Source organism: Larimichthys crocea, chromosome XIII (assembly GCF_000972845.2).
Source record: "Larimichthys crocea isolate SSNF chromosome XIII, L_crocea_2.0, whole genome shotgun sequence".
In the NCBI taxonomy this organism is placed as follows: domain Eukaryota; kingdom Metazoa; phylum Chordata; class Actinopteri; family Sciaenidae; genus Larimichthys; species Larimichthys crocea.
The window spans coordinates 29,335,578-29,350,283 of NC_040023.1; the positions used below are offsets into that span (position 1 = coordinate 29,335,578).

The 14,706-nt window shown below is 40.7% G+C and overlaps 1 protein-coding gene across 4 annotated transcripts in view; it reads left to right on the forward strand.

The window, feature by feature from the left end:
* ascc3 (activating signal cointegrator 1 complex subunit 3) overlaps positions 1 to 14,706 on the forward strand; it is a 143,621-nt gene that overhangs the window by 115,227 nt on the left and 13,688 nt on the right. For all 4 annotated transcript variants that reach the window (XM_027286029.1, XM_027286032.1, XM_027286030.1 and 1 more), the window contains exons 29-36: positions 29 to 149; positions 730 to 872; positions 3,729 to 3,866; positions 4,110 to 4,230; positions 4,513 to 4,645; positions 5,615 to 5,740; positions 11,904 to 12,015; positions 12,098 to 12,232. In XM_027286029.1, the coding sequence (XP_027141830.1) occupies positions 29 to 149; positions 730 to 872; positions 3,729 to 3,866; positions 4,110 to 4,230; positions 4,513 to 4,645; positions 5,615 to 5,740; positions 11,904 to 12,015; positions 12,098 to 12,232 (1,029 nt within the window). The remainder of the gene's footprint in view (positions 1 to 28; positions 150 to 729; positions 873 to 3,728; positions 3,867 to 4,109; positions 4,231 to 4,512; positions 4,646 to 5,614; positions 5,741 to 11,903; positions 12,016 to 12,097; positions 12,233 to 14,706) is intronic.

Sequence of the window (14,706 nt, forward strand, 5' to 3'; positions counted from 1 at the left end):
TCCCCCTCCCCTCTTCTCTGTGTAACAGGTGGGTTTGTTTAACTTCCGTCCGTCTGTTCGTCCTGTACCGCTGGAAGTTCACATCAGTGGCTTTCCAGGTCAACACTACTGCCCCCGCATGGCCAGCATGAACAAGCCTACCTTCCAAGGTATATAGTACATCCACATGATTTACACACATTTGTGGCTTTAGGTGCAGGTGCGGCTGGATGTAGCTAATGTAAGTGCTCTGCAAAAATCATTTGAACATTTTGTTCAATATGAAAGTTCTAATTTCAAAGATTTGTCTACCTCTACACAAAAACACAAAAAAAACAAGAAGAATGAATGAGTCCAGAAACAATCATTTGTGTGTAGCCTCTTCCTCTGTGCCATAGAGCTCCATTGTTGTCCAAATATGATTCAAAACACATCAATAAGACACACTGCTGCACTGCTGACATGAACACATACTGTAGTTTATTTTGACTCTATTCCACATATATAGGAGCACAGGAGCACTAACACCAAATAATAAATTCATCCACTGCTTAAAATAGTCCCCAACGAATGGCACTGTTTCCTAATTTGTGTAACATTTGTTAAAAATGACAGTGATCAAAACAAACCTACACTCGTTTATATGTGTGAGGTGGGCTTGGGGATGAGTACCACATACAGGGGAGGGAGAAGTACTGAGAGATGGACTAGCACATGTGAAACATATTTGTTTTGAACTCATTTCCACAGCGATACGAAGCCACTCGCCAGCCAAACCTGTGCTCATTTTTGTGTCATCACGACGACAAACCCGACTGACCGCCCTGGACCTCATCGCCTACCTAGCCACAGAGGACAACCCCAAACAGTGGCTGCACCAGGACGAGAGAGAGGTACGCTAACACAGTGTGTGTGCGCAGGAGGCATTGCGTGAACCGCATATGTGAAGGTCAACCATGTTTTGGCAGCATTCAGAGACTAGTACACAGTCACAGTGTTGCTTAGCCTGTGGAGACAGATGAATTGATTAAAATAAGTGTGTGAGGTGGATGAGTGAAAACTGCAGCTGAAGCATCTCCTGTGTCGACACAAGCACAGTCTGCAGTCTGCTGCTGCAGTTATTTCATCCAGTGGGTCAGAACTGATTGCTCGGTCATGTCCTAGTGTAGGCAGGTATGAAGCTCTGTGGTTGGTGGGCCTTTGCTGTAGCTGATCGTAGAGAACAGATGCAGTCAGTGCAAATATAAGCAGATGTCTCTGTCATTCTCATGTATTTTTTTACTCTCCTTCCTCCTCTTGCCAAGTTGTGCTGATGCTCCGTTCCTCTGTAAGTGCTGGTTTAAGTGTAATTACAGATGGAATTGAACCCATCTTGTGCCGGAAAAGCCTGTGTCATCCTCCATTATATTGTCTGTGCATACCATCGGATCAGTTCAAGATGGAGCAAACGACTCCTCTGGGTTCACATTTGAAAAGTATGCTAATATTATTACAACGCGATCAGCTGGGACCCATCAACTGCTCTGACTGTCACATGCTTTCATAACTGTGTGAATTCAAAGGTGAGCGGGACAGGAGACACATGACGACCATGTGTCTGACAGAGATGATTAGCATTATTATTATTACTGTGATTATATGTATTTATTGCATTGCCGTCAGAGCGTAGTATGTGAATGAAGTGTTGAATGCACACACTCATGACAGGCCAGAGAGAGCCTGCCACTTTTAAGTCTGCATGTGTGAACGAGACATAAGAAAAGCAATGGTCAGTGTATACCGAGACCAAGTCAAGACCAAGACCAGACTGTATCGAGACCAAGTCAAGACCAACATGTGGCCTACATGTAGCTAATATTTGTCAGATCTCTTAAGGTGAGGAGTGTTCCCAGCTGTCCGAGTACACATATTGCATATATCTGTATGTAGATCCCTTTTGTCTGAGACAAGGCCGAGTGAAAATGAGGTTGGATTCCGACGAGACAGAGACCTTCAAAAAGTAGTCTGAGATCTCGAGAACTACAAAACTGGCGACGGACAATCTGATACAGAATACTGCACTGCAATTTGCATAAACAAAGAAAATGGCAAAACATGTGAGTGCACAGAGGGCCATTGTTTCCTCTTCGTACAGGTTGAGGGCTGATCTTCCACAGGAAATTATGAAATGCCTCATCTGTGCTGTAATTTGGCACAAATAGCACAAAGGCTCAAGGAACACTCACTTCCTGGCAATTATTTCAATCATCACCTTCTCTGTTTACTAGAAGTATACCTTGAGCAGCATTATTAATTCAGCTATGAGATGTTTTAAAATGATACAGATGGAAGCGTTACACAGTTTGTTTTGTGAACCCTGCAGATAGCTTGTCTCAGTGCAAATATATACAGTCTAACTTAGGCCCACTTTCTATATGTGCGCACTCGCTGTCCCCCGGCCTCCGTGTGTGTTCCGCTGATATATGCTGCTGCCTGCTGCTTCTCTGCGCTGGCCCGTGTAGCGGCTCAGCTTCCTGCTGTTTGACTGACAGGCTTCTGGCGATAGCTGCTTAACTCTCACCAGGGGTCACCCACTGCCCCAAATCCCCTCTTTCTCTCTGACCTGACAGCTCTTTCTTCCCTCTGCTGCTGCCTCAAACCCCAGCTCTTTCGCTCAGGGCTGGATTTTCACTCTCCACTTCCATTCTCTGGTCTTAATTCCTGAAAAGTTGGGACACTTTGTAAAAAATTTATGCTACACAATCTTTAAATCCATGACTTGTCATTATCTGAAAGATTCTAATGAGACTATTTTTTTTTTTCGATTTTGAAGGTGGTGCTATTTGTTACTTGAAATTACAGTTTTTATTAAATATTTTGTGCCAGATTTTACTGATCCATACATTATCTCACTGAAAAGTTTTTTTTCTGCCATTCTCTATCTTCAAATTTAATATTATTGAAAATACAAAGAGCACAAATAATGAAGACAGATGTTGTGTCCGTCTCTGTTTACCCGCAGCTCTGCTCCACTGATCTCTGTTTACTCTGGCAGAGCACAGGTTACACTTTTTTTTTTCTTTCAGCCCAGAAGCTGTTTGTGTTGGCTGGAAAACATTAGATCTGTAATAGTACAAGGCAAGATGCCCTGGTCCTACTCGAACCAGAGGAGAGCCATGCAAATGAGCCACATGTCTGCAACTGAATAACTGTGACTGTGGAGGTTTTGTTCATGACTGTGCCTGACTCTTTATATTACACATCGCTGTGCACGGCTCAGAAAGCACTTCAAACCGGAGTAGCTTTAAAGGCCAGGTTTGACATTTGGTTGAATACATTCATTCACTTTGAGCTAGTTGAGAAGATCAGAACCACGTTCGTGTCTGTGTGAAGTGTTGTCATCTTGCCATGCTACTGCTCGAGGCCAAGAACCTGCAGCACATCCAATAACAGCCATAAAACCACAACATGTTGTTACTTCTGCTCGTTTACAGTTGAAATAAACTACATGCTATAAGTGAGCTTTAGCGGTGTGGTGGGTGTGCTGTTTTCCCCCTCTGCTTCCAGTATTTATGCTAAGCTAAGCTATCTTCTGATGCTACAGCCATTGGACAACTGTAACTTTATATTTACAAATGAAAAATGTCAGACTGTCTCCTTTCAGTCTCTTTGCATCTTTCTGCCAGTGCATATCACGGTAAAACCAGGACCCAGTCTTGACATATTCAGTACATTGGTTTCTAACTGTGTGTGCCCTGCTTTGTCTGCAGATAGAGGATATCATTGCCACAGTAAGAGATTCCAACCTGAAGCTTACGCTGGCCTTTGGGATTGGCATGCATCACGCAGGCCTGCATGAGAGAGACAGGAAGACTGTGGAGGAGCTGTTTGTCAACTGTAAGATCCAGGTGTGGCCTCATCCTCTACACCACACCTGAACCCACTATTTAAGCTAGCTGTAAATAACGCTGGTTACCCTTCATACGAGTGTTGTGCACCTTGATTAATGACATTTTATTACAAAATACAAGTGTTGCGCTGATTGTCGGAGAAAAGATCTTTATGTCCAGGAAACACATTATATCACATTTTGACAAATCATTTCTGCTTCTTGTTTTTTCATTCCATTAAGTTCTCATCTCTTTTCTCAGGTTTTGATTGCCACCAGTACTCTGGCCTGGGGCGTGAACTTCCCTGCTCACCTTGTGGTCGTCAAAGGAACTGAATACTATGATGGCAAATCCAGGCGCTATGTGGACTACCCCATTACAGGTACGGTCCTGTCCACAAATCCACCACTACAGAGTAGAAGATTACATAATGTAATGCCAACAATGTAATGTCATTATTTCATGAATTATTTTTAATTTTAGTATTATTATTATTTTTATGAATGATAATTAATGACATTTTTAGTTGAAACTTTATTGTTGAACCTTCAAAAACAAAGAGTGACTTCACACAACTTATTTAAAGAATGAGGAGATGAGGTGTGATGTTCATCCTGTGTGTGTGTGTGTGTGTGTGTGTGTGTGTGTGTGTGTGTGTGTGTAGATGTTCTGCAGATGATGGGGCGAGCAGGTCGCCCTCAGTTTGATGACCAGGGTAAAGCAGTTATTCTCGTCCACGACATCAAGAAGGATTTCTACAAGAAGTTTCTCTATGAACCATTCCCTGTGGAGTCCAGGTAACAGTCGTAACGTCTGTCACTTCTCCCATCACTGTGAACAACAACAAGCAACCTCATTTACTAAACTGTGCAGAGAATGCACAAGTTTCTTCCATTTTATATTCCAAAATGAGTGTGCAGACAGTTGTCATGAAGTGGTATCCATAACAGGAGCGGAGGCAGAGGTGAAAGAAAAAAATGAGGAGCCATCAGTACCACAGGAGGGGGACAGAGTTCCAGCTCAGTATCATTCACACATGATCAAATAGCAGCAGTTATCAGTGAGATGTCCCTGAAAGCATCAACCCTGCTGGTGATACTGATACTGTTCTTAGTGGTTACACTGTCAGTTTAATTAGCACTAATGGTACAGAAACACAAGAGTTTATCATGAATGCACAATGATTCAGAGTGAGTGTCACAAACAGGATTTGTCAGGTCCTGATCCACAAGCTGTGTTTGCTCAGAGATCTGAGGAGTGTTCAGATGTGTAGTGATGCAGCAGAGAAACAAATCCGTAAAAATAATGCTAAAAATAGAGCTATGATAGAACTGGATGAAGGACTGTTGGACGTGAGTGGAAATTTAAAAGAACTAAATGCCTGTAACCTCGTGACAGACTTTTCATTTTAGAACAAGAACGTTTCAGAGGTGTCGGATCACCTCAGGACCTCACAGTTCAATATTCATTGTTAAATGATGCATCAAATGTTTCATTGTAGGTCTGTCCAACTGCATCCAGTCTGTTGATAACGCCCCTCTGAAATCAAAAATGATTTATCCACTGTAAGACTAGATAGTATAAGACAGGAAAAGGCACCAAGTGTCCATGTCAATGAGCTGGTATTCATTATTATTACTAATTGATTAACCAGCTACAGACCTATTCCTGTTTGTATAAAACAACACTGAGGCTCAGGATTCATACTGCCATGCTGGTTTGGAAACCTTTGGAATGCCTTTCTGTGATGTGCCTTGTATCTGCAGCCTCCTCACTGTGCTGTCAGACCATCTGAACGCTGAGATCGCTGCAGGAACCATCTCATCCAAACAGGATGCGATGGACTACATCACCTGGACGTACTTCTTCAGGCGCCTGGTGATGAACCCCAGGTTAGAAAAAGCTGCTCGCTCCACATATCATCAAAACACACACACACACACACACACACACATTCTTGTCCTAGTCTCACAACCTGGTTAGAGGATCGCTGTGTTCTTCGGTCAAACATCTGCTGTGTAGACAGAGACCATTCCAGAACATTCCAGCCTGTTGGTATTTGCACGGCTGTCAGCCCACATTTACCATTCAGGCCCTTACTGAGGCAGAACAGTAGAACTGTACCAGTGCACGTCTTTGAAAATCAAGCAGAGATCAGTATTTAATGTGTGGCAGTTTCCAGAAAAACAATAACAAAGATTTAGTTCTTCTATTGAGACCTAGGACAGGAGCACCTTTAATACAGATTATGAGTCATAGTATTAATACTAATTGTTGTCTTGTCAGAGTGATCTAAAAATTCAAACTGAATTTAGTTTCCATCCACTTTCTGCTGCTTATTTCATCTCCACATCATAGAGGTAGAAAGATTTCCATCTCCTGAGCTCCTTCCTCCAGCTCCACCTTAGTGATCTTCAGTCACTGCTATTTCAGATGGGATATTTTTTCCCTCCAGTTTTTTCTGGGACTGACCTGGAAAACCTCTGGAAAACAACCTTGCTTGTTTTTGCTGGTATTGTGTTGCCACAGTGGGACTCCAGAGTTAAAGACACAAAAAAAATGAAAACATTCAGCAACAGTCATCTTCCTCAGTACATGTGCTTTTCATACTCTACCTGTAAGGACTGATCACCCAGATCGATGGTGCTTAGACATGAGCAAGAGAGGTGACGAGGTGACACAACCCAGGACTACAATATAGTGGGGATGCAGCCATTTCACACACACTTTGATAACACTGACCTACTAATATGCATTTATTGTTTACACTTATTTCTACCAAAGGACACCTGCATATCTCCGTACATCCATGCGTCATAGCAGCTTCATAACTTTACATCCAGCCTTCTTGACTTTCGACCAAATATCTTGTAAAAACAGAATGTGTAATAGAATGTGGAGGACACGTGTTGTCTCATTTGTAGCTTGTGAACATTCATTAGAAAAACACTCTAAACTGTTTCTAATGTCTCGGAAAACAAAAGCTGATCACAGATCAGAGTTTTGAAAGCTAGCCATAGTGAGGATTTGACAGTGATTCAGATTTGATATTGGATTTGAATTTCATAAACTGCTATTGATCTCCTCCTCATAGTGACTGCAGACCAGGATTCTTTTTGTTCATGATCCTGTTCATGTTTCTTCCCCAACTTTTTGATCTTTGTGTATATGTTAGCATGATTCTAACACATAATGAGAATGAATGTGCTAATGGAAATTAGCATCATGATTGCATTATTTCAACCAACACATAACATCAAACGACACATGCTCATATAACAGGCATGTTTCCTTTCCTGTGTGGAAACAAACGAATAGCTGCTGACTTCACATCGTAAATCCATCTTCAACACTTTACACTACAGCAGCCTCAAAGGGTCAAAACTCAAACTCAAGCATGGCATGGCATAGTACACTGGATATATATACTATTTTTTCTTTTATTTCTTATTCTTGAAGCACTAAGCTTGATGATCATGAGCAGCCTTATGTGGCAGTTTTCTTCAAAATGTATTTTATACATTTATATGCACTGTGAAATATTGATTCAACTCTTTCCTGGGGTCTAGTGTTAAAAAAACACACAAAAATCTGAATTAATCCTTACATCAGATCACAATATTTGTAGAATAAGAACTGCAGTGCATATCAAGTCAGCACCCTGTGTATCGTGATCTCCTCAAATCAGGTCATAATTTAGTGTCCATAGTTTCTATAATAGTTCAACTTAACGTAGCAACAAAAAGAGAAATCAGTATGACACCATGTGAGGCTGAGGCTGGGCTGACACAGACACACAGGCCTTCCATCAAGATAAAATTTGGTTCCAGTATGACAAACATATTTTGCCTTTGTTGCATTCTCTTTAATCAACGGTTCTCTTCGATTCAGCTTCATGTTACATGAAATGAGATTCAGAATCTTAAATTTGGTGTCTGAATGTGCAGCAGATCCCCCTGACACCATTATCGGTGTGCAGCTGTGTTTTATATCTGAACAGCGAATCTGTCACCACTGCTTTCACACACACACGCACGCACGCACGCACGGTCCCGTGGGTATCGTAAACGTCTGCAGGCCGACTCCCTGTGCCATCAGGAGCCTAATGGTGATGATGCTAATGGGTATGACTTAATCAGACAGGCCCCACCACCGGTAAAGACCTGTGAAATGTGCCCAGTAATAAACACATTCAGCACTCACCGCTGTGTGCTGTTCACATGTGGAGCGATGGGGATGGAAGAAATACTTAACATTAAACACACATTAAATATGGCCATCACCCATCTGAACTGCTGCTTCCAGCCCATGAGTGAGGCTGAGACTTCTTCTCCTGCTCCCACGTGCACAATAAATTATTGTCTGTAATGATCATGGAGATATTGTTTGTTTTAATGTAATATGAGGAGTGGCCATTTGTCAGAGTCTGCTCTGGTTTGCATGCATTATGTGCAGAATGACCTTAATCTAATATTCCTCCTCCACCTGTTAACTGACGTATTGGTATTCACCCTCACTGTGATCCAACCTTCACAGCATTATGAGTCTCCTGTACTTTGAACTTGGATCTCTGATTATTCATTATATTAATAAACTATATCCAAAACTGCTAGATCAGCAGCTTATAGTTTAAAGGATTTGGAGCATTCACTCTTGTGTAACATTAAACAGACCAGTATTTATACACACAAGCATGCATGTACAAGCATGTAACGATGAACACACAATAGAAATCTAAATACAATGCACTAAAGACAAAGGAGTGTGTGCATGTATGTGAGAGGGAAAGCCTGTGTGTGTCAGGGTCCATACCAGAACGAATGTGTCTGTGTTTTTGATCTACACACCGCATGATCAGTGTGCACGAGCATAAAGCACGTGTTAATCAGAAACAAAGAAACGTGTAGTGGGAGTTTCCTGTGTGTGTGTGTGTGTGTGTGTGTGTGTGTGTGTGTGTGTGTGTGTGTGTGTGTGTGTGTGTGTGTGTGACGTATGGCTGCATCCCAACTCTCTTAAGTGATATTTCCCTGCTTCTGGTCTGCCATCTTGCCGGCTGTCCCAAAGTTCTTAGAGCCATGAGTGAGGACTACACACGGCCCTACTGGATATATATTTTTGCCTTTTTACACCATAATGAACAGATTAAATCACTGCTTTCTGATTGATTGTTCAATTTAAAATCTGTGTTAACTGTAGATCAGCAACAAATCCCTGTTGAACTTTTATCATGGATATAATTAAAGACATATAGAGGAGAGTGTGTCTGTCATGTGACGCTGATCATTGAGTGTCAGGTTTCACATGAGATACACTGCCAGTGTTCAAAAAACACCATATCATATTTTGGGTTATTAAATAATGCATTTTTAATGAGAATACCAATAAATACAGACGGGAATAATGAATAAATAATGAGAAAGACTAAAATTGGTACTGTGCCTGTGAGCAGGACACAGTATAAATGAAGAAAGCAGGTTGTTCTTCATGTGTAGGTGTTTGTTAAACGATAACTGTGTGCAGACAGACACAAAAACTGATCACAGATCAGAGTTTTGAAAGCTAGCCACAGTGAGGATTTGACAGTGATTCAGATTTGATATTGGATTTGAATTTAATAAACTGCTATTGATCTCCTCCTCATAGTGACTGCAGATCAGGATTCTTTTTGTTCATGATCATGTTCATGTTTCTGAATCTTGTGTGATCTGTAGGATAACAGTACAAAGTACGAAGAGTTCATTTGCATACAGATGTCTCTCTGTGAAGCATAACGTTGACTTACACAGAAAAGGTGATGACATAGTTTTGTATCAGAGTTAACTAAGGCATTGACCATGATTACAGCAATAAACCGCACTGAAAATCATATCAGTACATGCACATTAATAAAGTGAAGCAGCCCTTGTTTAGCTGTTTACACTGTTAAGCTATGTGAAGCTATATTATGCCCAGCTACATAGTGTGTGAGAAGGTGCATTGGTGTACATACAGTGTATCACTGTATTTACTATGTACATGCAATTATCTGATATTGCATTCTTGCTGTAGGTAAAAACAAATCACAATTATATTAAATATTATCTGTGGTCTTATAATTCATAAGTAACTGGTCACATACCAGTATGAATTCAATGAATACATGTGTCAGTTATATATAATTAAAGAGCATAATATTTAAATAACTCTGTAGATAAAAAATAAGTGTTCAAAGAATATGAAAAATCTACTTTAATAGTTTCAAATATATTAATATGTCACTTAGATACATACAACATTATGAAAAGACTTGAAAAATATCAGCCGCACTTCTGTACAGGTGTTCAGAGTCAGAGTTATTGCCAATAGGTGCTAAGAAGGAATATTGGTCATTGAGCATTTTCTTGTATATGTTTCTAATATATGATTTGTTGTCTTAACATGGAACTTCTGAAACAAAAAAAAGGAGTGGCACTTATCATTAACCTATTCTGTGATGAATCCCTGTTGGGTAGATCAGTTATAAATCTTTACTTCTTGTATTGAAAGTATTGTATTATAATACTGAAAGTGAAAGCATGACACTACAGAACAAGCAGTTGGCCCTCAAACAGTCCAAATAAGCATCAGTAATGAACTGTTCTCTAACCAAACCAAGACATATTTTACATGACTTCCCTTAGAAATGTACACAGGTTTTTCCTCTCTTGAAAACATACCTTTAGGGTTTGTAGCATCTGTTTCTAGCAGCTTTAATGAAAGCATGCCTGGTTCATTTCCTACTTTTATTTGACTCACACACCATGCACAAATATTGGCATTATGAGCTAATGAAGATTGTCTTTGATTACACTTCTACTGAGCCTCATGTGGTAACTCTTACTCAGCAGAGCTGAGCATGGAACCCATTTTCGCCACTGGTTGTCTTATTTCAGGTAATAACAGTCTAACCTGGGAATCATTTGCTGCCAAAGAAAGGCTGGCCATTTTTCTTTTAGCTGAGGATTTTCTGTCCAACACTACAGCATTCACTGATTTCAGTCAGTAACAACGTGTGGACACAATGGTCACCTATTGAGCTTTCACCATCAGTTAAGTTCCATCACCAGGGTACATAATGGAGGAGAAAAAAACTTCTGACGAGTCTGTCATCCTGTTTTTTAACAAATTCTAAATATGCTGCTTGCTCGGAACTTAGAGAAACCTGGTTGTTCATACATTTTCATATTTATACATATTTGCAACATTATGCAGGTAGTTTGCAGTGGTATGTGCAGTCTTCGACTGCTTTAAATCAGCAGTTCTATTATTTCTGCACTGACTGAGTAAGTTCAGTCATGAGCCCCATGTGGACTGAGTCCCTACCACAGTGATAAGGGTTCAATTCCAACCCAATCTTCAACTGTCGCTATATATCCTTATGAAATAGGTGGTTAAAACCCAGCTAAAAGAGGATACAATGGCTCTGTTTGTGTCACAGGCAGTCCCTGCTCCGCTTACTCTAGTCTCCAGTTTCCTGCCTTGTGTTTGTCACGCCCCTAATTACCTTTACCTGTGTATTTAAACCCTTTGTTTCCCCTTCCCCAGTGCCAGATTGTCAGTGTACCATGTGTCCTATTCAGCGTTTTTCTAGTGTGCTTTTCGTTTTTTCTGTATCTGCCTCCCGAGTCCTGCAGTTGAGTCCTGTGTCCGTGCCTTGTAACAGTTTGTCTATTTTGGACACTATGTCTGTCCATTTTGTAGATGTCACCAATGTAAGGACAGTTGGCACTGTAAATCTGCAACAATCATCAGTCTATTCGTGCAGAATTTCGGAGATTGAACTGCTTGATCTTGAATCAACCTAAATGATCTGTCAGCACTTCCTCAATATTTCCAGCAGTATTTTTATATCATCTTCAGCCTTCCTAACTAAAGGCTATACTGGACTGAAGGGGATACAAGCAACCATGAAACATGTGAACACACCCATTAAGGACACAACTTTTGAGTTTGACAGAACAAATACACAAATTGACAAATGATCATTCATTGATGATCTTTCTTCTGCATGTTCACACTCTGTCCTGTGTTGTTTAGTTATTACAACCTTGAAGACATAAGCCATGAGTCCATTAACAAATTCCTGTCCAACCTGGTGGAGAGAAGCCTGCGGGACCTGGAGTGCTCTTACTGCATCGACATAAAGGAGGTCTGTGTGTGTTCTCTTTAAAGTATAGTCTGTAAAATATGACATTTACTTAACCAGAGATCTGTCTCCATTATTTCTCCAGGACGACCGGACTATCGAGCCACTGACGTACGGTCGCATCGCCTCCTATTACTACCTGAAGCATCAAACTGTTCGCACGTTTAAAGAACGACTGAAGGCCGAGCTGCCCATCCATGAGCTGCTCTCTGTTCTGACAGTGAGTTTTACTCTGTGAACATACAGCTACTGTTAGTCTGTACAACTTACTCTAACCCATCAGGTGTGAAACCTTTGAGGTTTCAGAGACTTCTTTTCACTCCAAACTCATTGAGAGGGGACAGTTATGCTGAGGTCAGTCCGTTTGACCAACACTTCCCTGTAGAATCAAACTGTTCCACTGTCAGCTAGTGTCCAGATTGTAATCCAGTGTGCTGTGGGTGTTCACTGAGATCCACTGAGGGTTTGTCTGATGATTGTCTGACTGACTTTGTGACCTTTTTCTTTAGTAAATTACAACTTGTACCAAGATGGTGCACCCTTCATAGACATATATACATAGATACATGCAGATATTTATAAAATTTGCTGACTACTTTCATACTCTCATAAAAAGAGATCCATGACCTTTCCTGAAAACAAGACTGATAAGACTGCCTGTATGGTGTGTTGTACTGAATAAATGTAAATCTACTGCTGCTAATGGGGCTTTAAGCTTTTGAACTTGTGTATACAGCAGCTACTTAAAAGAAAAAGCGGTGTAATGAAATCAGCATTTCTCACCGTGTAGATAAAATGCACAAATGTAGATTCAGACCTCTGAGGCTACAGATAGTCATGTCATGTCAGGTCAGAGATAACATCCACCAAACACTTTGGGTATAGTGCCCTTGAAACCTGTACCTGCATGTATGTAAACCCTGTCATTTTAAACGTAGCCCGAGTCATTACCATGTAACCGTTTTCACTTTTCCTGGTTTTGAGAAGCTGCTGTGTTCATTAACTAACACACTACAGTGTACCGTTACTGACAAACTGACAACTCACTGCTGTCCTTTTCCTTTGCTCTGCTCACATTCACCATCACTTTCTCACATGCTCATTACACATTACACACTGAACTATGGTACTTTTAAAACAACAAGAATACAGTGGTGGACAGTGAGTATTTCCGGTTCCTAGGAAAGTGTTTGCTCAACTCGTTTGGAACCTCAACAGAGCGGTAATGAAACAATTGGGTGGAGTGGAGTGGTTCTATTGGTACCATCCACAACTTTTGAACAATTCGACAATTAAAATGTGGAAATAAGCATAATGGACTGGACTGCTTAATAGAATATTATTTGATGTTAGATACAGAACATAACTTGATTATGTGGTCAACCTGGACACAACTTCATGAACTGTGCCTTTCTAAACACAGCAGTGGTTGCAGATTGTTCTTGTAGTTTTTCTTCTGCTCATCGTGTGGAAGTCATTAAAGTTTGTGTATGTGTAGGTGCATTCATTAAAGTGAGAGTCAAACAATTAAATAGATTTGTTTCTCGCTAACTATTTTCCAATTAAATGTTCGTTGCAAGTGCAAATGAGAAATGAGACTACATTTATTTTTAGTACAATACTCATACAAATATTGATTCAGTTGGATATAAACATGAATTTTGTGTTAATTAATCATTTTGACAGTGTTTTCTTTTCTTTCTTTTTTTAGTCATATTCATGTAGCGTTGCAGCCCTGCCTCCAGTATCTGGAGGTTTTTATGTACTAAGTTGCTGATAAAAAACGTGACACCACGAAAAAACCCACTGAGAATTTGTGACAGAAGACATGCTCTTTCTCTCTTTTTCTCTATCACACACACACACACAAACAAACAAACAAACACACACACACACACACACACTAGCTTTACTCCCTCCCATCAAATTAGCACCTTTGTCTGAGCTTCATTAGCTCTCTTCATTCTGGGGCTTCAGTGTCAAGGCCATCCACACTCTGGCTTCTGATTGTGGGGTCAACACAAGACATGGTGTTTCACACCTTTTACTGAGGGGGGATAATGACATACTCCTTTATAGCACTGCTGCTTGGACTGGTTTGATTCATAGTAGATTTCATCACTGCAAAAAAAAAAAAAAAAAAGGATACTATTTTTTAAAAGCAACACGTCAAAAGTAGATTTAGACTACTAGATTTAATATTTAATGGTCAGGATGTCTAAAAATAACTCTGATTTCATGCCAGAGATTCATTGATTACTCATGTGTGTTTAACTATTAATTAGCTTTTATTCTTGCATTATATTTTCACCATATGGCCATGTAGTAAAGAGGGTCCGATGGTTAAACCTGACTTCAATAATGATGCTAACATATGGAGGGGAGGATACTCTGTGACAGTGATCATCACTCTCCTTTGCACACATGCAGTGGAAGCAGAGCAGAGCATGGCATGCCTGGCTGCCTCCCTCCCCAACAAGCTGCAATACAATAGGCCAGTCACCCCGCCGCCCCGTCCACTCCCCCTCTGTTAGCTACAAAGCACTGGCATGCTCCTCCAGTTCCCCCTAATTGCTGCAGCGTGGCCTCTAATGAGCAACACCCACACCTCACTACACCACCACCGCCGCCCCCTGTCACACACTTGTTTTTCTCTCTGAAAATTACACTACCACTCAGCCTGTCTTTGTCTGT